The sequence below is a fragment of the Mizuhopecten yessoensis genome, unplaced genomic scaffold (genome assembly GCF_002113885.1).
Source record: "Mizuhopecten yessoensis strain PY_sf001 unplaced genomic scaffold, ASM211388v2 scaffold9299, whole genome shotgun sequence".
Lineage (NCBI taxonomy): Eukaryota > Metazoa > Mollusca > Bivalvia > Pectinida > Pectinidae > Mizuhopecten > Mizuhopecten yessoensis.
In genome coordinates, this window is record NW_018407978.1 from 278,014 (window position 1) to 298,253 (window position 20,240).

Sequence of the window (20,240 nt, forward strand, 5' to 3'; positions counted from 1 at the left end):
CTGGAAGGCAAAGTTTTTTTTAGTTGGTGACTTTAATGGAAGATGTTCAAATTTAAAGATTTTTTGGATCAGGATGACGCGAGTAAGGATATTTTTGATAATCTATCTGATATATATATTATATATACTTACCAAACTGATGTACATTTACCCTCACGAGTGTGTCCCGATAGGGTAATGAACTGGTCTGAAGTTGCTACACTTATGTGTATACTCCGACATACGGATCTGAAATGGTAGACATTCTGATGGCTTCGCTAACGGACGTGGTCCTACGGGTTGTAGCGTATAGTAGATTGCATATAGTAACAACGCCTGATGTTTATCAGTATGACTGCATTTGTAACTTGCGGGTTCAATACATTTTCTGACCACGCACCTCTACATTTTGTACTCAGTTGTAAGCTAATTATTAGTATCAGTGATCAGGACTCAACAAATGTACACACGTATAGTACACATGCTATTCTTCGCTGGGACACAGACAATGCTGAAGATAGTATTAGGGCGATTTTTGATAATATCGATTACATTAACATTCGTGTTGAAGAGAACGATTTATCGACTGATAACCGGTATTGAGAGGTGTTTTACCTCTTTGTAAATATTGTAAAAACCCTTATGTTATCTTTTCATTCAACTACGCAATGTAATAGAGAGTTTACATCAGCCCCCCCCCCCCCCCCCCCCCCCCCCCGCCCCCTCTATAGGCAAGGGGGTCAACCTAATATATCATGTGACAAGCCTTGATTTAACCAGTGTAAAATGTTGCAAAGGCGATATACGTGAATGCTTTGAAAATATTTAATTATTCCTCATCTCGAGAAAATCATGACATACTTATTCATGTAAGAGTTTGTATAAGTCTACTGGGCGACAATAAATAAAGCGATCATATTTGAAAGCACAAGGTACTATTATGGATTTGTTGAGAGTGAGCAACCCTTCATTTTTTTCATCATTGTGTTAGTTACACACACATCTTAACAAAAGCAGATTTTAATTGACCTAATTCACCATAAAGATGAAAGCCTGGGCGGTCCCGATGCTGTAACTTGAATAACATGCGTGATATGAGCTTCAGCGTAATGTAGCGAAGTATCTCAAGTTAGATCAGCATAAATCTTTTTACGATGAAGTTATGTTCACACTGTCTTTCATATTATATTTCTTAATCATTTATGAACCCGAGTAAGATACTTTTAATAAATTAACTTTACAGAGTTATGCCCGAGCAGTCATAATTAATATTGTAAATAATACGTCCTGCAGTGTTCCAAATTACAATAACTTGGCCAATTATGAACATATTTTGATGTTATATTCAGTTTTGTATTTTTCGTTTCTAAACTTATAAGAATGACGTATTTTAGTCCAGCTTACCAATTACCGAACGGAAGCCCGGGCGGTGTTTGTTTAAGGATCAACTTGAATATATTTATTATGTTAAAAATATATTCAAGTTAATCCTTATAATTTAATCTACTTTACACAATTCCTTGAGAAATCAAGTTTTATTGATGGACTGTTTTCTCTTAGAAATTATTACGCCGCTGTATCAGGCAATCAAAATTTAAGCGACGTTACAAACGGCGACGTCATTTTTTTACGTTATGGGCTGATAACATATTTTTTAGGCCAATGAAAAGGTTTGTTACATGCGAGATTAAATCATATTCAAATAACAAACGTCTGGCTCTTCTCCAGCGGGTTGTTGCGACGTTACTGATTTCAAATAGTCATAACTCGCTCAAATGTTAAGAATTTTACACAACTTCTTGATCATTACATTCATATTATTACAAACAGTGCAAAATATAAAGATGTTATGGTGTATACGTGGAGACAAACGCCCGGGCGGTCAATATATCACTAGACACTACCGGGCTGTCCCGGGTTGTAACCTGGTCGACACGGACTGTACCGGGCTGTAACTAGTAGCACCCGTGTAATTGGTCTGCAAACCAAAACAAAAAATATGGCCGCCGTGGCCTGGGTCATTCTCCAGCTGTTTCTGTTTTTCGTGAAACACAGCAAACGAAACCCTTTTTGGGCGCTCGTAAATGTGTGCATTGTGCTTCTGGCTCCAGCTCTTGCAGCGTCAGATAGTTCCGCTTCAATCGAAGTGAGCATTTACGACACACTAAGTCACCAACCTAAGCTGTCAAAATCTGACAGTTCGTCAGCTGTATCTGACGTGGTTGCGGAAAATATTCAGGGTAAATTTGCGTTTATCGGACAGAAGAAACAGGCTGATGGCAGGCTTCATATGGTGAGACTTTAATTTCTTCAAGCTAGCTCCTTTTTTAAAAATATTATAAAAGGCTGAACAGCTGTTGAACATAGGAATTTAACGTGTATGGTCAGTTTTAGCTGACTAAAGTACAACCTGCCGATTGAGCTATATATATATATATATATAGTTATAAAGACCTTATAGCTATATTCACCTATAAAATATAAATTATCTGATTATAGCTGTATTGACCTATATTTTCTCATATTTCAATTTTCATTAGATTAAAGCTAAGTCGCATAAAACAATAAGGTTTACGGTAATGTTGACTACAAAAAGAATATATATACAGTTAGATGTTTATTTTCATTTTTCATAAATGTAAAATATTTCCGAAATTTTTAAACAATTTTTACATATTTTCTATAAACAATAAATATATTTAATGTCTTTTGTCAATCTTATGATAAAATCTTCTTTTAATAGCGACTTTGTTTCGTTTTCCTTAAAAAAAGAAAATCACATAAAAATAGCCCAACAGACCTATTTCAGATATAGAGCTATTATAGGTCTTTACAGCTATATAGCTCAATTGGCAGAGTGTACTGGACCTGTTTAGCTGTAGTTGACCAGTTTATGTAAACACGCTAGTGTAATAATTAATTGGTGCACGTGTTGGATCATATTCTGATGTGGTGCATAATCCAGTATATCCTGCTACCGTACGTTACATTTTCAGGTACCAAATGCAATAAAAAGTTGTCATGTGCTGTACTGAGTACGGTTCCATTGGTTTGAAAACTGACAAATATAATAACATAATACTGTTAATTATACAGATATTAAATAAGTGTTTTCACCCTTTAGCTGTCATCAGATTGCGGAGAGGATGATGAGAAGGAGTATGCTCGTCTCCCAAGAGATTGGATAGCTGTGTTTCACTACTCGGAGAGGAGTGTTACCTCTGACAACGCAACAAGGGGATGTCCTTCCGTCATAGATAGGGTTAGTACTAGACTAATATTAATGCTCGGCTTCCTTGACAATGCAATATATATATAAAAAATGTCTCGTCGTCAGAAGCTACGTTATCGCAGCTAAGACAGGGTATGTCCTTCAAATGTATACATCCCACATAAACAATAAAACATTTGGTAAAATTGACATGGTGATACAGAAATTTGAATTTGCACGAAATTGTTAATTAGACAAAAAAATATCTGCATAGTTTACATTTGTGTGATTTAGATTGAATTGCCATGGCGTCTGTCTGTCATCCGTCGCCCGTCGTCAATATTTTACTTTAAACAACTTCTTATTCTTAATAACCGCAAGGCCGAGGGTGATGATATTTGGCCAGAAGCAAACTGGGATGAAGGGCTACCAAGTTTGTTAAAATAAATGACCTTCACCTATATTCAAGGTCACAGGGGTCAAATATGTTAAAAACTTTAAACAACTTCTTCTCAATAACCGAAAAGCCCAGGGTGATGATATTTGGCCAGTACCATGCTAGGAGGAAGGGCTACCAAGTTTGTTTAAATAAATGACCTTCACTCATATGCATGGTCACAGGGGTCAAATGTCTTAAAAGTTTTTAAACAACTTCTTCTAAATAACCAAAAAGACCAATATGGTGATATTTGGCCAGAAGCATGCTGGGATGAAGGGCTACCAAGTTTGTTTAAATAAATAACCTTCACTAGGATTCAAGGTCACAGGGGTCAAATGTCTAAAAAAAACATTAAACAACTTCTAAATAACCAAGATGCCCAGGATGTTGATATTTGGTCAGTAGCAGACTAGAATGAAGGGCTACAAATTTTGTTTAAATAAATGACCTTGACTTATATTCAAGGTCACAGGGGTCAAATATGTTTAAAACTTTTAAACAACTTCTGCATAACCAAAAGGTGCAGGATAATGATATTTGGTCTATAACATGATGATATGAAGGGCTACCAAGTTTGTTCAAATGAATGACCTTGAAATATATGCAAAGTCACAGGGGTCAAATATGTTTAAAATCTTTAAATGACCTCTTCTGAATAACAAAATACCCAGGATGTTAATATTTGGTCAGTAGCAGACTTAGATGAAGGGCTACAAAGTTTGTTGAAATGAATGACCTTGACTTATATTTCAGTTCACAGGGGTCAAATATGTTTGAAACTTTTAAACAACTTCTTCTGAATAACCAAAAGGTGCATGATGTTGATATTTAACAAGTAGCATGCTTGGATGAAGGGCTATCAAGCTTTTAATTTAAATAACCTTGACCCACTTTCAAGGTCACAGGTGTAAACCTCTAAATGACCTTATCTTAATAAACAAAGGGATAGGGTGGTGATATTTTGCAAGTTGCATCCTGAGATGAAGGGCTACAAAATGTGTTCAACGTAATGACCTTATTGGACTTTTAAGGTCACAGGGGTGAAATGGTTTTTAAATCCTTTTTTAGAATGACTTATAGTCATAAATGCTGATAGTTTGCCTGTAGCTTTATTTGAGATCAGTTTTAAGCTTAGATGTGTGAGATTTAGACCAGGTGAGCGATGCAGGCCCATTGGGCCTCTTGTTGAAATGCCAACTATGACAGTAACGTTAAATATGTTTTTCGTTTTCTTTGAAAGTAATCATAGCAATTACCAGTGTAAAAGATCCACATTTGTGTATTATACTAACATTGATGCTTGTTCATGAAATAATAAATTGTGTTTTCCTTAAAAGATGCAAAAGGCTTTGATGTTTGGAGCTTCAGCAATTATCATCTTAACTTTGAACCCACGAATCATTAAAGAGGTATGTGTATGTAGTAATAATCATAATCTTTAATGAATTAGATTAATGGTCTCAGTTATAAGAGAAGACTTTAGAATGTTAGAATGTTACACCTTAAGGATCCCTGTCCCACTACACTGTTTTTTTTCCCTAGTACTTGTATAACCTTAACTTCCGTTAGGATATAACTGTAGAACAGTTGGGACAGGACGCTGTACACTTCCCTTGACAAGGTAGCTCAATACGTTAGTGATAGTACAGTATAACAGTTTTTCTGTCCTGATCTAGCCCCACTGAACTTTTACACTCAGAACCCTGTAGTTTGATTAAATTTTGTATATTTCATCTTTGTTATTCCTCTTAAAAGTCTGGTAGTGTATGGCTTTCTTTTCAGTAATGATTTCTCAAAGCTATAGCAATGCCAGAAAAAAAAGAAAAAAAACCCCAACTTAGTTACATGTTTGTTTCTGTGGTGTATATATGTTCAACAGAAAATCATATCTATAAAGACTCATGGGTAAAAGTATAGTTGCCTGTAGTGACAGCTTTGTCTGCTGACATTCACTTGACAAGGAAATATGCGATGCTGTGCCAATAAACTGCCAATGTTAAAAAAATATTACAGAACATTGCTTTGACTAATATCCTCAAACTAAAACAATTTTTAGTGTGCAGTGATAAACTTTTCAAAATAAATCTGTTGTATTTAATTATTGATTCTGTCAAAGAAGCTATGCAACTCAGTATAATATATCTACTTAGCGGTACATATTTTCTAAGCAATATGAACTAGCATACTGCGCTTCTTTTTCCAGAAAAAAGTTGTCTGTCTTGACAAGTGGTAATTAAGGTTCCTGAGGTTCTTTATTGACTGTATCTTAATGCTTCTTCTGTTTCATTGTTTATATTTTTTACTTGATTCATATGTTTTATCTTTGAAAAGATAATATGCTCTCTTTTCTTTTAATTGTTAGCTGATATGACCTATTGTGTGATCTGATGTACTGTCAGCTTACATATGACTGGTCTGTTTATTGTGCTGTACTGTAAGTTGACATAAACCCTTTTATGTTATATCATGTGATCTGATGTATTGCCAGCTTACATATGACTGGTCTGTACATTGTGCTGTACTGTAAGTTGACATAAACCCTGTATGTTATATTATGTGATCTGATGTATTGCCAGCTTACATATGACTGGTCTGTACATTGTGCTGTACTGTAAGTTGACATAAACCCTGTATGTTATATTATGTGATCTGATGTATTGCCAGCTTACATATGACTGGTCTGTACATTGTGCTGTACTGTAAGTTGACATAAACCCTGTATGTTATATTATGTGATCTGATGTATTGCCAGCTTACATATGACTGGTCTGTACATTGTGCTGTACTGTAAGTTGACATAAACCCTGTATGTTATATTATGTGATCTGATGTATTGCCAGCTTACATATGACTGGTCTGTACATTGTGCTGTACTGTAAGTTGACATAAACCCTGTATGTTATATTATGTGATCTGATGTATTGCCAGCTTACATATGACTGGTCTGTACATTGTGCTGTACTGTAAGTTGACATAAACCCTGTATGTTATATTATGTGATCTGATGTATTGCCAGCTTACATATGACTGGTCTGTACATTGTGCTGTACTGTAAGTTGACATAAACCCTGTATGTTATATTATGTGATCTGATGTATTGCCAGCTTACATATGACTGGTCTGTACATTGTGCTGTACTGTAAGTTGACATAAACCCTGTATGTTATATTATGTGATCTGATGTATTGCCAGCTTACATATGACTGGTCTGTACATTGTGCTGTACTGTAAGTTGACATAAACCCTGTATGTTATATTATGTGATCTGATGTATTGCCAGCTTACATATGACTGGTCTGTACATTGTGCTGTACTGTAAGTTGACATAAACCCTGTATGTTATATTATGTGATCTGATGTATTGCCAGCTTACATATGACTGGTCTGTACATTGTGCTGTACTGTAAGTTGACATAAACCCTGTATGTTATATTATGTGATCTGATGTATTGCCAGCTTACATATGACTGGTCTGTACATTGTGCTGTACTGTAAGTTGACATAAACCCTGTATGTTATATTATGTGATCTGATGTATTGCCAGCTTACATATGACTGGTCTGTACATTGTGCTGTACTGTAAGTTGACATAAACCCTGTATGTTATATTATGTGATCTGATGTATTGCCAGCTTACATATGACTGGTCTGTACATTGTGCTGTACTGTAAGTTGACATAAACCCTGTATGTTATATTATGTGATCTGATGTATTGCCAGCTTACATATGACTGGTCTGTACATTGTGCTGTACTGTAAGTTGACATAAACCCTGTATGTTATATTATGTGATCTGATGTATTGCCAGCTTACATATGACTGGTCTGTACATTGTGCTGTACTGTAAGTTGACATAAACCCTGTATGTTATATTATGTGATCTGATGTATTGCCAGCTTACATATGACTGGTCTGTACATTGTGCTGTACTGTAAGTTGACATAAACCCTGTATGTTATATTATGTGATCTGATGTATTGCCAGCTTACATATGACTGGTCTGTACATTGTGCTGTACTGTAAGTTGACATAAACCCTGTATGTTATATTATGTGATCTGATGTATTGCCAGCTTACATATGACTGGTCTGTACATTGTGCTGTACTGTAAGTTGACATAAACCCTGTATGTTATATTATGTGATCTGATGTATTGCCAGCTTACATATGACTGGTCTGTACATTGTGCTGTACTGTAAGTTGACATAAACCCTGTATGTTATATTATGTGATCTGATGTATTGCCAGCTTACATATGACTGGTCTGTACATTGTGCTGTACTGTAAGTTGACATAAACCCTGTATGTTATATTATGTGATCTGATGTATTGCCAGCTTACATATGACTGGTCTGTACATTGTGCTGTACTGTAAGTTGACATAAACCCTGTATGTTATATTATGTGATCTGATGTATTGCCAGCTGGAGATGAAGAAACTGCTGGCCTACCCTGTGGTAGTGGTTGAGTCAGTTGACAACATCACTAACTTTGTGGCAGTATTGACGAGGTAATTGATCAGCATAATATTATAATTTGCTATAAAATAATATATAAATTGATCAGCATAATATTATAATTTGCTATAAAATAATATATATATATAACTTTTGAATTCTATAATTGGAAATAACAAAAATAAAAAATACAATAAATAAAAAATAATAATTATGCAGTGTATGTTAATTAGATTACAGGGTATATTTCAGTTTCACCATTATACATCTTTAATTTATGCTTAATAGGGTGTTGAGGCTGATATTAGCTTTTAGCTCACCTCGTCAGAAAGACCAACATGGACTTATGATATGCCATATGTACCACAATATCTATTAACTGTCTGCAACAATTTTTAAAAGGCCAACTTCTCTTGAAAAACTTATCAGATATCATCCAAATTTGGCATGAAGCACTTTGGGAGTCAGTTGTTATAAAACAGATTTATTCCTCCCTGTGATTTGATTTGATCTACTTTGGTTTGGCTGCCCTTTGGGGTTAGGAGTGGGATACAAAAGGAGAAATACAGATAAATCTTCCCCTGCTCCTAATTATATGCTTGTTGAGATATGATTGAGATTTGCAGGAAGCATCCATTTGGCATAAATCAAATCTTGTAAAAGAAAAGGCAGCATTCCCCACTTCAACTCTTAGACTTTCATTTTATTTTCTCCTAGCTTTCATGTTGATGTTATTATAATGTTCAAGGTTCAGTCACAGCTGCACAGGGGTTTGTTACAAATGTCTGATATACACATGGGTCACAGTACACCTAAACATATCAGTATAGAGCATATACATGTATTTCAGACATTTGTGATAAATCCTGTTTATACCTGGTACTTGTTGTAACTACATAATGTAACTTCTATCAGAACTGTTGGTTTTTAAGTGTACTTGGTATTCCAGCATTTACTCAATTATAACAGGCTATCTGTCAAAATGTCCAAGTCTGGTGTCGGGGCCAGAGGAAACTCGGGCTATTGTTATTCCAGCATTTACTCACTTATAACAGGCTGTCTGATATCTGTATCACGTGTTGGGTGAACTTTTACAGCAAGGTGAAGACCCGGGCCAGGGTGACCTACAACACAGCCCTAGCTTATTGGCAGGTAATATTATTTACACACTAAGATGATTTTCTTATCAAAAGACAAGATCTTGTATAAATTTCACATGTNGGGGGGGGGGGGGGGGGGGGGTAAAAATATAAGGGACAACGTTTTTGAAGACAACTGATCAATTATTTTGATAATGATTATATAAATGCCTTTAGATTGTGTTCCGCTTTGTACACATATTACTAGAAAATCTTTAACCAAATTGATACAACTTAGCAAATTCATGTGTACCAAAGTTGACAGAAACATTGTTTTTTGACAGTGAAAGTGAAATGACAGACTTAATGGGTTTTCCCATATCTGCTAATTTAAGAAAATTAACTAAAATTAAGAAAAAAGACATTAACACTCCCGATGTTTGAATGCATGACTAAATATAATTAAATTAATAGTTTGAAAAAAAATAATTCAGGATAACCTCTCTTCCTATCTAGGTAATCATTGATGAGGAAGAGGATTGATAAGACATTAACTCATATTGTTTTATTTATTTATAACAAAATGTTGTTTATCGTAGAAATTCCCCACACTGACTCTGTGGGCCACATGCGGCCGCCCTAATGGACGCAGCTTTCATGAGTGGGATGGAGTTATCTGCCTTGGCACAAAAGCAGAATCTGGAGACCAGGGCAAGGTTTGTGTATAATACTTCTTAGTCAAATAGACTGACATGAAAGAATTTTTACTTCAATTGGTGATTACTGTGTTTATAGTTTGAACTGTTTCATGGCAATAAAACAATCAAGGTTAAGTTTTGAACAGTATTAGTACTAGAGTCCGATGATGATAAGAAGTAATTATCTTCAGATCTGTGTCAGCTGTTTTGCAAGACACTGAATTATATTTTACAATCGCAATAATGTGACCATCAATAACAATCACCAAGTGATTTAAATGATTATTTAGATATTTAGATTAAGATTTCTGTTAAAAATACAAATTAAAATAATATGTAATTAGTTAAATGATAAGACAGACTGTTAATGATGCATATAAAACATTAATTGACACTTTGACAGACAACTGTCTGAAGCTTTTCAGATTTCATATTCTTTATTTAAGTTTAAGCTTAAATGGAAGTGTTATACATGACAGCTACAAATATTGTATGGAGTTAATTCCTGTGTGTTTTCCACCCAAGTTTAAATATCAACATATCAATTCCTGTCTGTTCTCTGCCTGAGTTGATCAACCATTTTATTCCTGTTTATTCTCCCCAGGCAGACCCAGCGCAGTTCTGGAACTTTTTCTACTCGGCAGCCTTTCTACTTCTGTTATTACTGGTAATGAAGGCACGCATGAGAGGTAGACACCTAAATGGGGCTGATGACATGGAGGTGTGTACCGCAATAAACCCCCCAAAAATGATATACAAAATGATTGAACCTGTAATTTCGTATAATTCTGAAGTTTCTTTACAAAATAAAAAGGATTTAAAAAAAATAAATCATATAGCATGTATAGTTCCAAGATTCATTCATGTTTTAGATTCGTAAAATGCAACTTGCATGTGTGAAATGAAATAATCACAGTTTTTATCAAAAACCCTAAAAATATGGTTAATTACTTACAAGTGTATTTGGCCAGAAATATTACAATTTCACATGCACTTTTGAAATAGAAGATTCGTGAGAATTCCTCTTTTTATATAACCATATTGTTATATAACCATTAAGGTATTAATTGATATATAATATTGAACAAAAATGTCACTTTGTACATATACGAGTATATAAATGTACATCACCTACAGATTGCCCTTAGGAAGCTAGCCCACCAAGCGCTGTCCAGAATGATGACAAGGAAATGGCATCGCAGTCGTCAGGACCAGGAAATATGTGCTATCTGTCTTGATTACTTTTCACCAAAACAGGTAAAAGTTTGCCACATCTAGCAGCAATAAAAGTCAAAACAAAAGCATTTGTATCAGCACCACTCCTCCATTGAACATTTGAAAATGGTTTGTGTGTGTCGGTAATTAAAATAACCATTGAATCGATATTGTTCTTAAACTGCTTGAAATCAGATCATTAACGACAGAGGTTAACGTGATCTGAACTTATGTGTGCTGTTTCAGTTTATACAGTATACAATTGAATGTTGGTTATTCCCCCAATGATAAACTTTTTTCAGGTAAATATGGTATAACCTAAAAAAAGACGAAAACAAAAGATGAAAAAGTCATTACATCGTAAAGTTTGACGTGGTAGTTCTAGCTTTTGTTCGGTTGAAGTTGCTCGGAAATGAATTTACAGCCTAATATTGTATTTTGTGCAAAAACTTGTCGTTTTTAACAGCTTCATGGATCTAAGCAAACTGCACAAATTTTTGGCATGTACTATAAAGCCTCATTAATAACCGTTCATCATTTCCTAACTATCTTATGATAAAGGTTGAACGCTAGGGATTTCTGAACTGTTACGTATTGTGTCATATATGTATTTACTCTTATTTACAGAAATTACGAGTTCTTCCATGTGGTCATGAGTTCCACACTAAATGTGTCGACCCGTGGCTTGTCAAAAACCGCACGTGTCCTCTTTGTAAACTTAACATTGTCGGTAAGTGTTGTAAATTACATGGACTTGATATACAGATAACACTAGTTGTTGGGTTTGTTAACAATGTTTCAAAAATACATAACCTGTACAAATAAGGTCCATTGTTGTTGGGTTTGGCCTAGCCTGGTGATGCACTAGAAAGCTCATTATTCTTTTAACTCATTCAACCCTGAAATGTTATGATGAACGTTTGAATTGGAAGAATTCAATTGTCTTCAGGGGTGAATGAATTAATCATTAATTGAGTAATGACAGAAAATTCTATTATCTGAGACTGGATGAAAGAGAAGAATCTTTAGAATAATTCATATCTTAACCTGATCAAAATTAAGATCATCATTTCAATTTGTAAAAAAACTTATTTAAGAATAATTAAATAAATTTGACCTATTTTTTAAGATCACAGGGGTCAAATATGTTAAAAAATCGAACTACTTCTTCTACAGAACTTCTATACCAAGAGTCATGATATTTGTTCTGTTACATGATGGAGAAGAAGACTATTTGTTTAATGAAGACCTTGACCTGTTTTCCAGGTTACAGGTGTCGGATATATGTTAAAAATAACAGAAGTAAACCAGGTGAGCTATTAGGTCTCTTGGATCTTGTACTATATAGAGTGAAATGACAAGGTCAACTGTTATAAATACATATTCTGTGTATCATACAAATGTATCAATTTCCAGCACGAGACTTCATTGATTTGATTACATATATTGCAGAGAAAATGGCTGTCAAGTGAAGAGAAATCTAAGGATTTTCACAAGTGAATTATTTTGCTAAACCAGTGAAACATTGACATTTTCTATCATGAATTTGTCACAATACAACTGGAAACCCACCACATTGCAATGAGCTTCCTTCGGACTGAAATGATCCTTGAACTGCAGATGACTTAACTCGCCGGGCTAGGGTAACCATTTACCCGAACCAGCCTTGACCAAAATTACTCTTTATTATAACTACATAGATCTTTTATATGAGTTATGAAAGGTGCTGTGCAGAAGGTGTATTCAATTTACAATGCCAGACTAGAGATAGCTGTGTCAATGGTGTCAGTCTGTGCCTGCATGGTTTTTCCTCTCAGGTACATGCTTGTTTGGGTGATTTCTTGAACCGGTGATCCTCCATTCCACGTTGTTGTATACACAGAACTCACATGTTTATCTCAGATTTTTGTGACGATGAATCAGTAAAGCTTCAGTATTACATTAGTTTTGAAGTACAGGTAATGACTAGGGTACCTGATATACACCATATATATCTGTTCATGGAGATGAGAGTATTCTGTTATGAGTAAACATATCATGCTGAAGTCCTCTTTGGTCTTACTTGATTCAGTGCCTGACGGTAGCTTTTAGTGGTGTTGCTCCTGATGTAGCAATTGAGAATCATTTAAGTTAGGCAAATTGACAAACAAATCTTCAGTTCTTTTGTTTTGATAAATAACATGTCTTACCTTTTTTTCATGAATGGTATCCCCTTAAACGAATGGTATCCCCTTGAACGAATGGTATCCCCTTGAACGAATGGTATCCCCTTAACTGCTATCAATAGGGTATCACCATACATGCCTGTTGAATGTCAAAAAATTAAACAAGATGTGGTCAACTGTAGATAAAATTCTGACCATAAGTAAAGCGATACACCTGTTCTGTGGAGGAAAATGAACAGACAAATCCTTAAAAATAATTAAATGATTTTATTGTACTACCTCACATTCTTTGACATTGATTTCAGAGGGGATGATTGGATTTAAGGCCTAAGGAAATATACCTTTATATCCACAATCACAAATTAAAAATTACATTCTTATAAGTTTGCCTATTGAATGATCTATTGTGATAGGATATCGACCATCATGATAAGATTACCAGGTCTTACACCGTATTTTGCTGGTGCATTCGATACGTAGGTTTTCGTTATATTTACTTTTGAACGTGCTAATTATTCTTCTGTACTAAAATAGTTTCAGTTGTAATCTGTTATAAACTTTATGATATTAACTTTATTTGTTTTACAACAATCATAAAACAAGTTTTATTTAATTATGTTGTTCACTCTTGATGGAAGCATGAATGGGGTATTAAAGATTTATTTGTTATCATATTACTATGAATTTAAAGATGTAATCAAATAATTAATATATGAAACATGTAGTATTTTTCTGATAATCAGATTCAAAGCTTTTTAAAACAAAGTTTTCCAAATTCCATTCTTTCATTATCGGTGAATAAATTTGTAACGAAAGATTAAAGTTTCTGATATGGAGAATGTTTAAAAAGATTTGATTCTGACAAAACCAGTGCCAAGATTTTTTAATTTTTTTTTAATTGAAAACTGCATATTTTTGGTGTAGGTTTTTTATCGAAAGAAATAAGAATTAATCTGATCAAGTTTAGACTTTTTATTTCGTTCCAACACCGATTGAAGTATCGATAGTAGAGCAAAATTAAAAGGAACTAAATAAGAATGATCATAATATTATAATAATTAGTACGATACCTGCCAAAAAATTATTGTTAAGAAGTGATTGGATTTTTTTAACAAATCTAGTCTACAAAACATCAAACGCTTCCATTTATATTAATTCACTGCGTATAATTGTGATGCATTTTGGTAATTTAAACTGTAGGTGTATTTCGAATGAAATGTAAAGAGAGCTCGAAGAGTGAATATAAGACCTATGAACTCATTCAGTTGTCCAGATCTCGAGTGTATACTTAACAAATATATAATATTTTAATCATGATTCATTTTGCTTACAAAGTATAATACAGTTATAAATTCACAATAACGAATATAAATGTGAAAGCGCCTCTCTCCGTTTCCTACACAAAACACGTATATTGAAACATCGTTTCAATCATATATACATCGAATTGTAAGGTCACTTAATTACAGACTAACAGTGATATATTTCAAGCACCAATTGCATATCAAATAAAAAAAAAATGTTTTGCATTTTCTGTAATATGAAAACTTGAACTCGTACTGTAATAATATTAATTTTTCGATTTTATTCTAAAACTCAGGGCATGCAAGAATTGATTTTGTGAAGTTCCAATAAAGAAATTTAATACAATGGTGTCATTTTGCTGTATTACAGTCATGATTTATAATGTTGTTGAATGCATGTAATTCATAAATGTGTTGGTTTATTTTGATCTGGCGATGTTTTGATGTTACTGCATGAATACATTTTGCATCTTTTATATTTCCGTTTGATTCATCTACATAATGAAATTGATTTTACATGATATCCAGTGCAATCATCTTCTGATATTTATTTTACCATTTTAATTGGTTCAAATTCATGTCAAATCTGTTATTTAGTGAATCATGTGATACTATTTATTGATTGATCACTTAGTTTGTATACATTGATCATTGTTTAGTTTTACAATTTCTCCACAGAATTGTAACACGAGGATTGTTTTAAATTTGTATTCCCTTTACTTATCTAGCATACATCGGGGACTGGCTCAACATGTCGAGTGAAAAAGGCGATGAAAATATTTCCAGTGTAATAGTGTTTATTCTTTTTAAAGTTTTATTTATGGGTCCAAATGCAGGAAAATCGCACAATTACAGAAGCGTTAACATTTTTTTAGTACACTTAAGGACAAAGAATGTTAGGATAATTTACTTTTGTTGACATTGTTTTTTTAGCTTTTTGGATGGTGCATGTAGTAAAAAATATTTTAGAATTTTGGATGGTGCATGAAGTAGAAAATATTTCACGCTGTTATATTTGCATACTGTACTTTACCTTCGACATGCCCTGGGCATTATAGTGATTGGAAATGTTAAGAATTTTGAATGTTATGCCTTCCAAAGTTATCAAAAAAAAAGTCATAGACCCTTTTCTCCCCCAAGTCAGTTGGTTATTTACAGTGACTCAGACCAGAAAAAAAGGGAAAGGGAGCGTTTATAATGTAAGGGACGGCTATCAATGGAAAGCGATATGTACGATTTGTAGTTTGTGTTAAGTTCCTGTTCAGCTTACAAGGGTCTGTATATGTGGTTCCTGGTGACAAGCCTCCGGGCAGGGACACATTATACACTAATTGTCAGCCTTAGGTATACAATGGTATCACTGGGACCTACAAAGGTAATACGGGGTGTAGTGCTTCAGGGCTTATATATACAAGTAATATCATAAAGTCCTGTAGTAATCTGTGTATTACGGAAACAGAACTTATCACTGTCCCATAATACAATGTACTATATGATTTGTTGCCTTGCCATGAAACGATGCCCAAACAGATTATAAGGAAACCAGTTTAACCTATCCCCAGTGCTGATTGGAATGTTTCCATATTATATGACTTTAAAATCATTTATAATTAGAAATAATAGTCCATTAATTGTTTTCCATATATCGTGATACATTAAATATAGATATGACTTATTTGGACTTATCTATAGAGAATAATGCTGTCAATATCTCGTCTTAAATGTGCAGAGTACATGTACATGTTGGAATAATAACCTAAGTCTCACGTTATAAATGACCATATTGTACACGTAAGTATATTTGTGTAACAACGTATATACCACTGATAAGTGTTGATGTTTATATTGTTTATTACGTAGTTTATTTTCGTTAATTAATGATAACATTAGGGACATGTAGAACAGACTTAGAGTGAATACCTTCTGATATATTTACCTTAATATCGTTCAAACAAACTACTGATACTGTAAATCAAATTAATATTAAATGTTAAACATGCTGTGAAATCACTAATTTTCGTGTTTTTTTAAAAACAATTCGTGGATATCATGGGTAATCTTCATACACAAATTCATGTCTCCACGAAGTAGTTACAAGTTTGATATACAGCAATTCTCCGTTTGGGTGGGTACTCGTAATCCACCAATCTGATTAAAATCATCTGTTACATGGCTCTTGTAACAGATGATTTAATCAGATTGGTAATCCACGAGATCATGTACTCACGAAGTGGTGTTTTCCGAGAAACCACGAACTTTGTGTCCCACGAAAATATCTGATTTCACAGTACTACTTTGAAAAGAGCCCGTGGCTACAATTCCTTTAGGCACAGTTTTACCTTTTTTTGCTGTCGGGGTTCCTTTCTCAGTCTTTAGAGTCTAATAGTTTTTTTGTTGACGATATCGGAAAGCTGGATAGTTTAGCTCTACCTTTACCGTGGGGATAAATAAAAACAGTCGCCGTTGTCATGAACAGTATGCAACTACCTAATTGCTAATATGATTTGAAATATTGATAATATTGTTAAATGATCTTACTTAAGATTTTGTTAGTGTCAGAGACCTTTTTAAATCGGTTACTGTGATCTTTTTTTTGAATATTTGACGTAGATGCTTGAACATTTCCATGATAAAACCTGGACAAGAAACACATTGATGATTTTGATGATAAAACCTGGACAAGAAACACATTGATGATTTTGCCTCCGTTTGTTTTTATTGTCAATTTATTATCTAAGTTTTATTTTTAAAGGGACGACAGAAAAGACATGCGTCTGATTCATTCATTAGCGTCTTCGAGAACTTTGATTTTGGAACATATCAAAATCCACTCGACGTCTTCGAGTCGTTTGAAACGAGATATACCTAAAACCACATCTTCTGTATGCACGTCGCATTCGATAGAAAATGTACGTAATATTGCACTCGTTTTAACTTTATTGCCTACGTGTCACGACAGCCTGGAACTGTTTGGATCATAATTTCTGATATCAGTAGGGCTGGTTTCACACGTTCACTGTTTATTAACAGACGGACGTTGGTTGAAAACAATTTGTCTTTCAGACGAGTATTGCAAAATGCGAGCTTGGTGTAATCATAACTTTTGACATCTGAAGCTGATCAAACAGTTTAAATGTAATGCTTCTGTTCTGTATATCATGCGAGAATAAAGGGTATTTTGTTTAGATAATATTTTCAGTGAGTATATTTACCATTTACTGATGAACGTATGTTTACATTTGCCGTATTCATATTTATTCCTGTTATGCGAATGTGCTATGCTTTTTGTTGTACACATACGTAAACATTAAGTGATTGTTTGATAGGTAAGCAATGTTGTACACTGGGCAAGTGTTATCACATTTCATTTGATTTCTTAACATGTATCAAAGTGAAGAAAATGATATTTCTGATTTTATAACTACTGGTAGTTGTTAAAAACATTCTAGCGTCTTATTCTCCGTATGTATCATACTATATTACTGCCACATACAATTTTCTAGTGTTATTGTCGGGAAGATAAAAAATATGCAATTATTGTATATCCTGGCTTTGTAGTACTTCATTTCATTTAACAAGTAGGAAAGCTAATGAAATGGGATAAACGCTGTCCCTTATTGTACACATTATGTACCTGTATAATCGTACGTGTATCACGTGATCCGTTGTGTTTTGTCTCCTATATATTATTATAGAAATGCAATAAATCTACATTGTTAGATCTGACCATGGTCTTGATTTGATTTATTTTGGATTTCTAACTTTAATGCCCTAGCGTCACTGATGAGTCATAGAAGGACGAAATAGCTGTATGATGGAGTGTAATTCATTTCTGAAATACCTGTGTGTATTACGATGTATTGAAATAATGGTGTGCTTTTGATTTTCTAATTACCGGAAACATAAGGACGATAAAGGTCACTCTTTGGTACATGTAATTGGGGAATGTTGTTGTTGTTGATACAATTTGAAAAATATAAATTAATATATAAATATAACATTCTATGATTTCCAGATAAACTGATATAAAAAAAATACTAGTTCGATTGGTCAAGCTAAATGGAATGTAAATGCTTTGAAATGTCACCCGATTTTTTCCCCCGAATGCTATAGCTACCTGACGCATCCAGTTATTATTTTATATCATTCTTATTTAAATTAAAAAAAAAATAGATATAAAAATATGATGAGTTTAATTATTTATTTATTCACCATTCACGTAGGGTCACTCTCGATGTCAAAGTGTCGCTATACATATATTGCATTTGTGTAACGTGATCGTTAAAGATAAATAAGTGTTCCTTACATATTTTTTTATATGCCGAAACAAAAGAAAAAGCATCATTCTGCAAACAAGAATTATTCAGTTCAAACATCAATAAAAGAATCTCGATTTAATAAAGAGAATGTGATTCCTGGCAGTAACAATGTTGCCGCATGAGGGGAAATTATTTTATGATTGCAAACTATTCAGTCGTAAAACATATTTTGCTCACACGATCATCTATGCTATTTGTAATTTGGGTAATATTTGTAATACATCACACGTTCATTGTTAGCACTAGTTGAGGTGTCTTTTGTAGTGTGAACTTTCGACAAATTTCAAAATGTTACAGACCTAAATCATATCCCCGAGAGAAAACAATCATAATAGTAAAGTTTGTCCCTCTCTATTAAGGTAACAAACATTGACGCGCAGTAAAGTATGACATCATTTACTAATGGACTATTTTTACAAAGTATAATGTACCAATGTCGATACTGTACCAGTGACATTTCCGTGTATACATTGTACGTTACAACACCACAGTGGTGACTTGTCTAATATATATGTTATACTAATATATATGTTATACTAATATATATGTAATTCGCTACCGTACTGCATCTGCAAACATATTCAGAGCTGAAATACATTCCTGTCCAGGGCCCGTGTTCATGAAACCGTTCTCATGCTCAAGCATGGGCCCTGTTTTCAAACCAACTTTCTTGTAACTCGCTTAAATCATGTCAAACGATCAAAGATTTGGCCTCAAGTCTCTTCAAAATGTTTTAAAATCATTGACAAACCAAGATCTATTTATTAAGTTGCAACAAGAATAAGAAATTAGGCTTGAGCATAAAATCCATGCTTGAGCATGAGAACGGTTTTATTAATACGGGCCCGGATATCAAACGAAAAAAATGTCATTAATGAAAATTATACAACAGGCCATTATTAATATTCGTATCTTGGTATTTTCAAAAATCGGGGTGTTCTCCGAGTGCCAACATCTTTAACAGCACACTTTTTAAGAAAAAAGACTACAATTCCTATCAAGACGAGTTGCCCCACAGTGAATAGAAAATCTTGGCATTTAGAGATACACCCAAATCTGACCGTAATGGTCACCTCGTTTTTGCATGATTGATCAAAATGAAATGAAATTTTCAACAAAAATTTTCTACGGCCCTTCATGGACGAAATTGGCAGACGAAATAGAAGAAAACACACAATTTCGCAAGGGACTTGGTTTGTAGTAGCCACTTATGATGACATACAGTATAATACGGCAGACCTTTTCTTTCCCCGAACATGCATCGCTTTCACTGCATCTTTTGGCTTTCAGCATAGACAAAATAGGTGATTGAGTTCTTCATATGTTTGGTGATTATTTTACGCAACAAGGTGGTTAAACTTGCATTTGGAATTT

The 20,240-nt window shown here is 33.9% G+C and overlaps 1 protein-coding gene across 1 annotated transcript; it reads left to right on the forward strand.

Annotated features, from left to right (window-relative positions):
- The first annotated feature begins 1,969 nt into the window (after positions 1 to 1,969).
- On the forward strand, positions 1,970 to 15,378 carry LOC110457681 (RING finger protein 215-like). The gene is made up of 10 exons (XM_021509041.1): positions 1,970 to 2,272; positions 3,104 to 3,241; positions 4,967 to 5,038; positions 8,054 to 8,139; positions 9,184 to 9,238; positions 9,765 to 9,881; positions 10,468 to 10,584; positions 11,001 to 11,120; positions 11,706 to 11,808; positions 12,531 to 15,378. The coding sequence occupies exons 1-10, from the start codon at positions 1,979 to 1,981 to the stop codon at positions 12,548 to 12,550; spliced, it is 1,122 nt and encodes a 373-aa protein (XP_021364716.1). The 5' UTR covers positions 1,970 to 1,978; the 3' UTR covers positions 12,551 to 15,378.
- Positions 15,379 to 20,240: the final 4,862 nt, after the last annotated feature.

Coding starts and splice junctions, on each gene's coding strand:
- LOC110457681 (XM_021509041.1), top strand. CDS start 1,979: ATGGCCGCCGTGGCCTGGGTCATTCTCCAGCTGTTTCTGTTTTTCGTG. Junction 11,121..11,705: donor ATTACTTTTCACCAAAACAG/GTAAAAGTTTGC, acceptor TCTTATTTACAG/AAATTACGAGTTCTTCCATG. Junction 11,809..12,530: donor TTGTAAACTTAACATTGTCG/GTAAGTGTTGTA, acceptor CATATATTGCAG/AGAAAATGGCTGTCAAGTGA.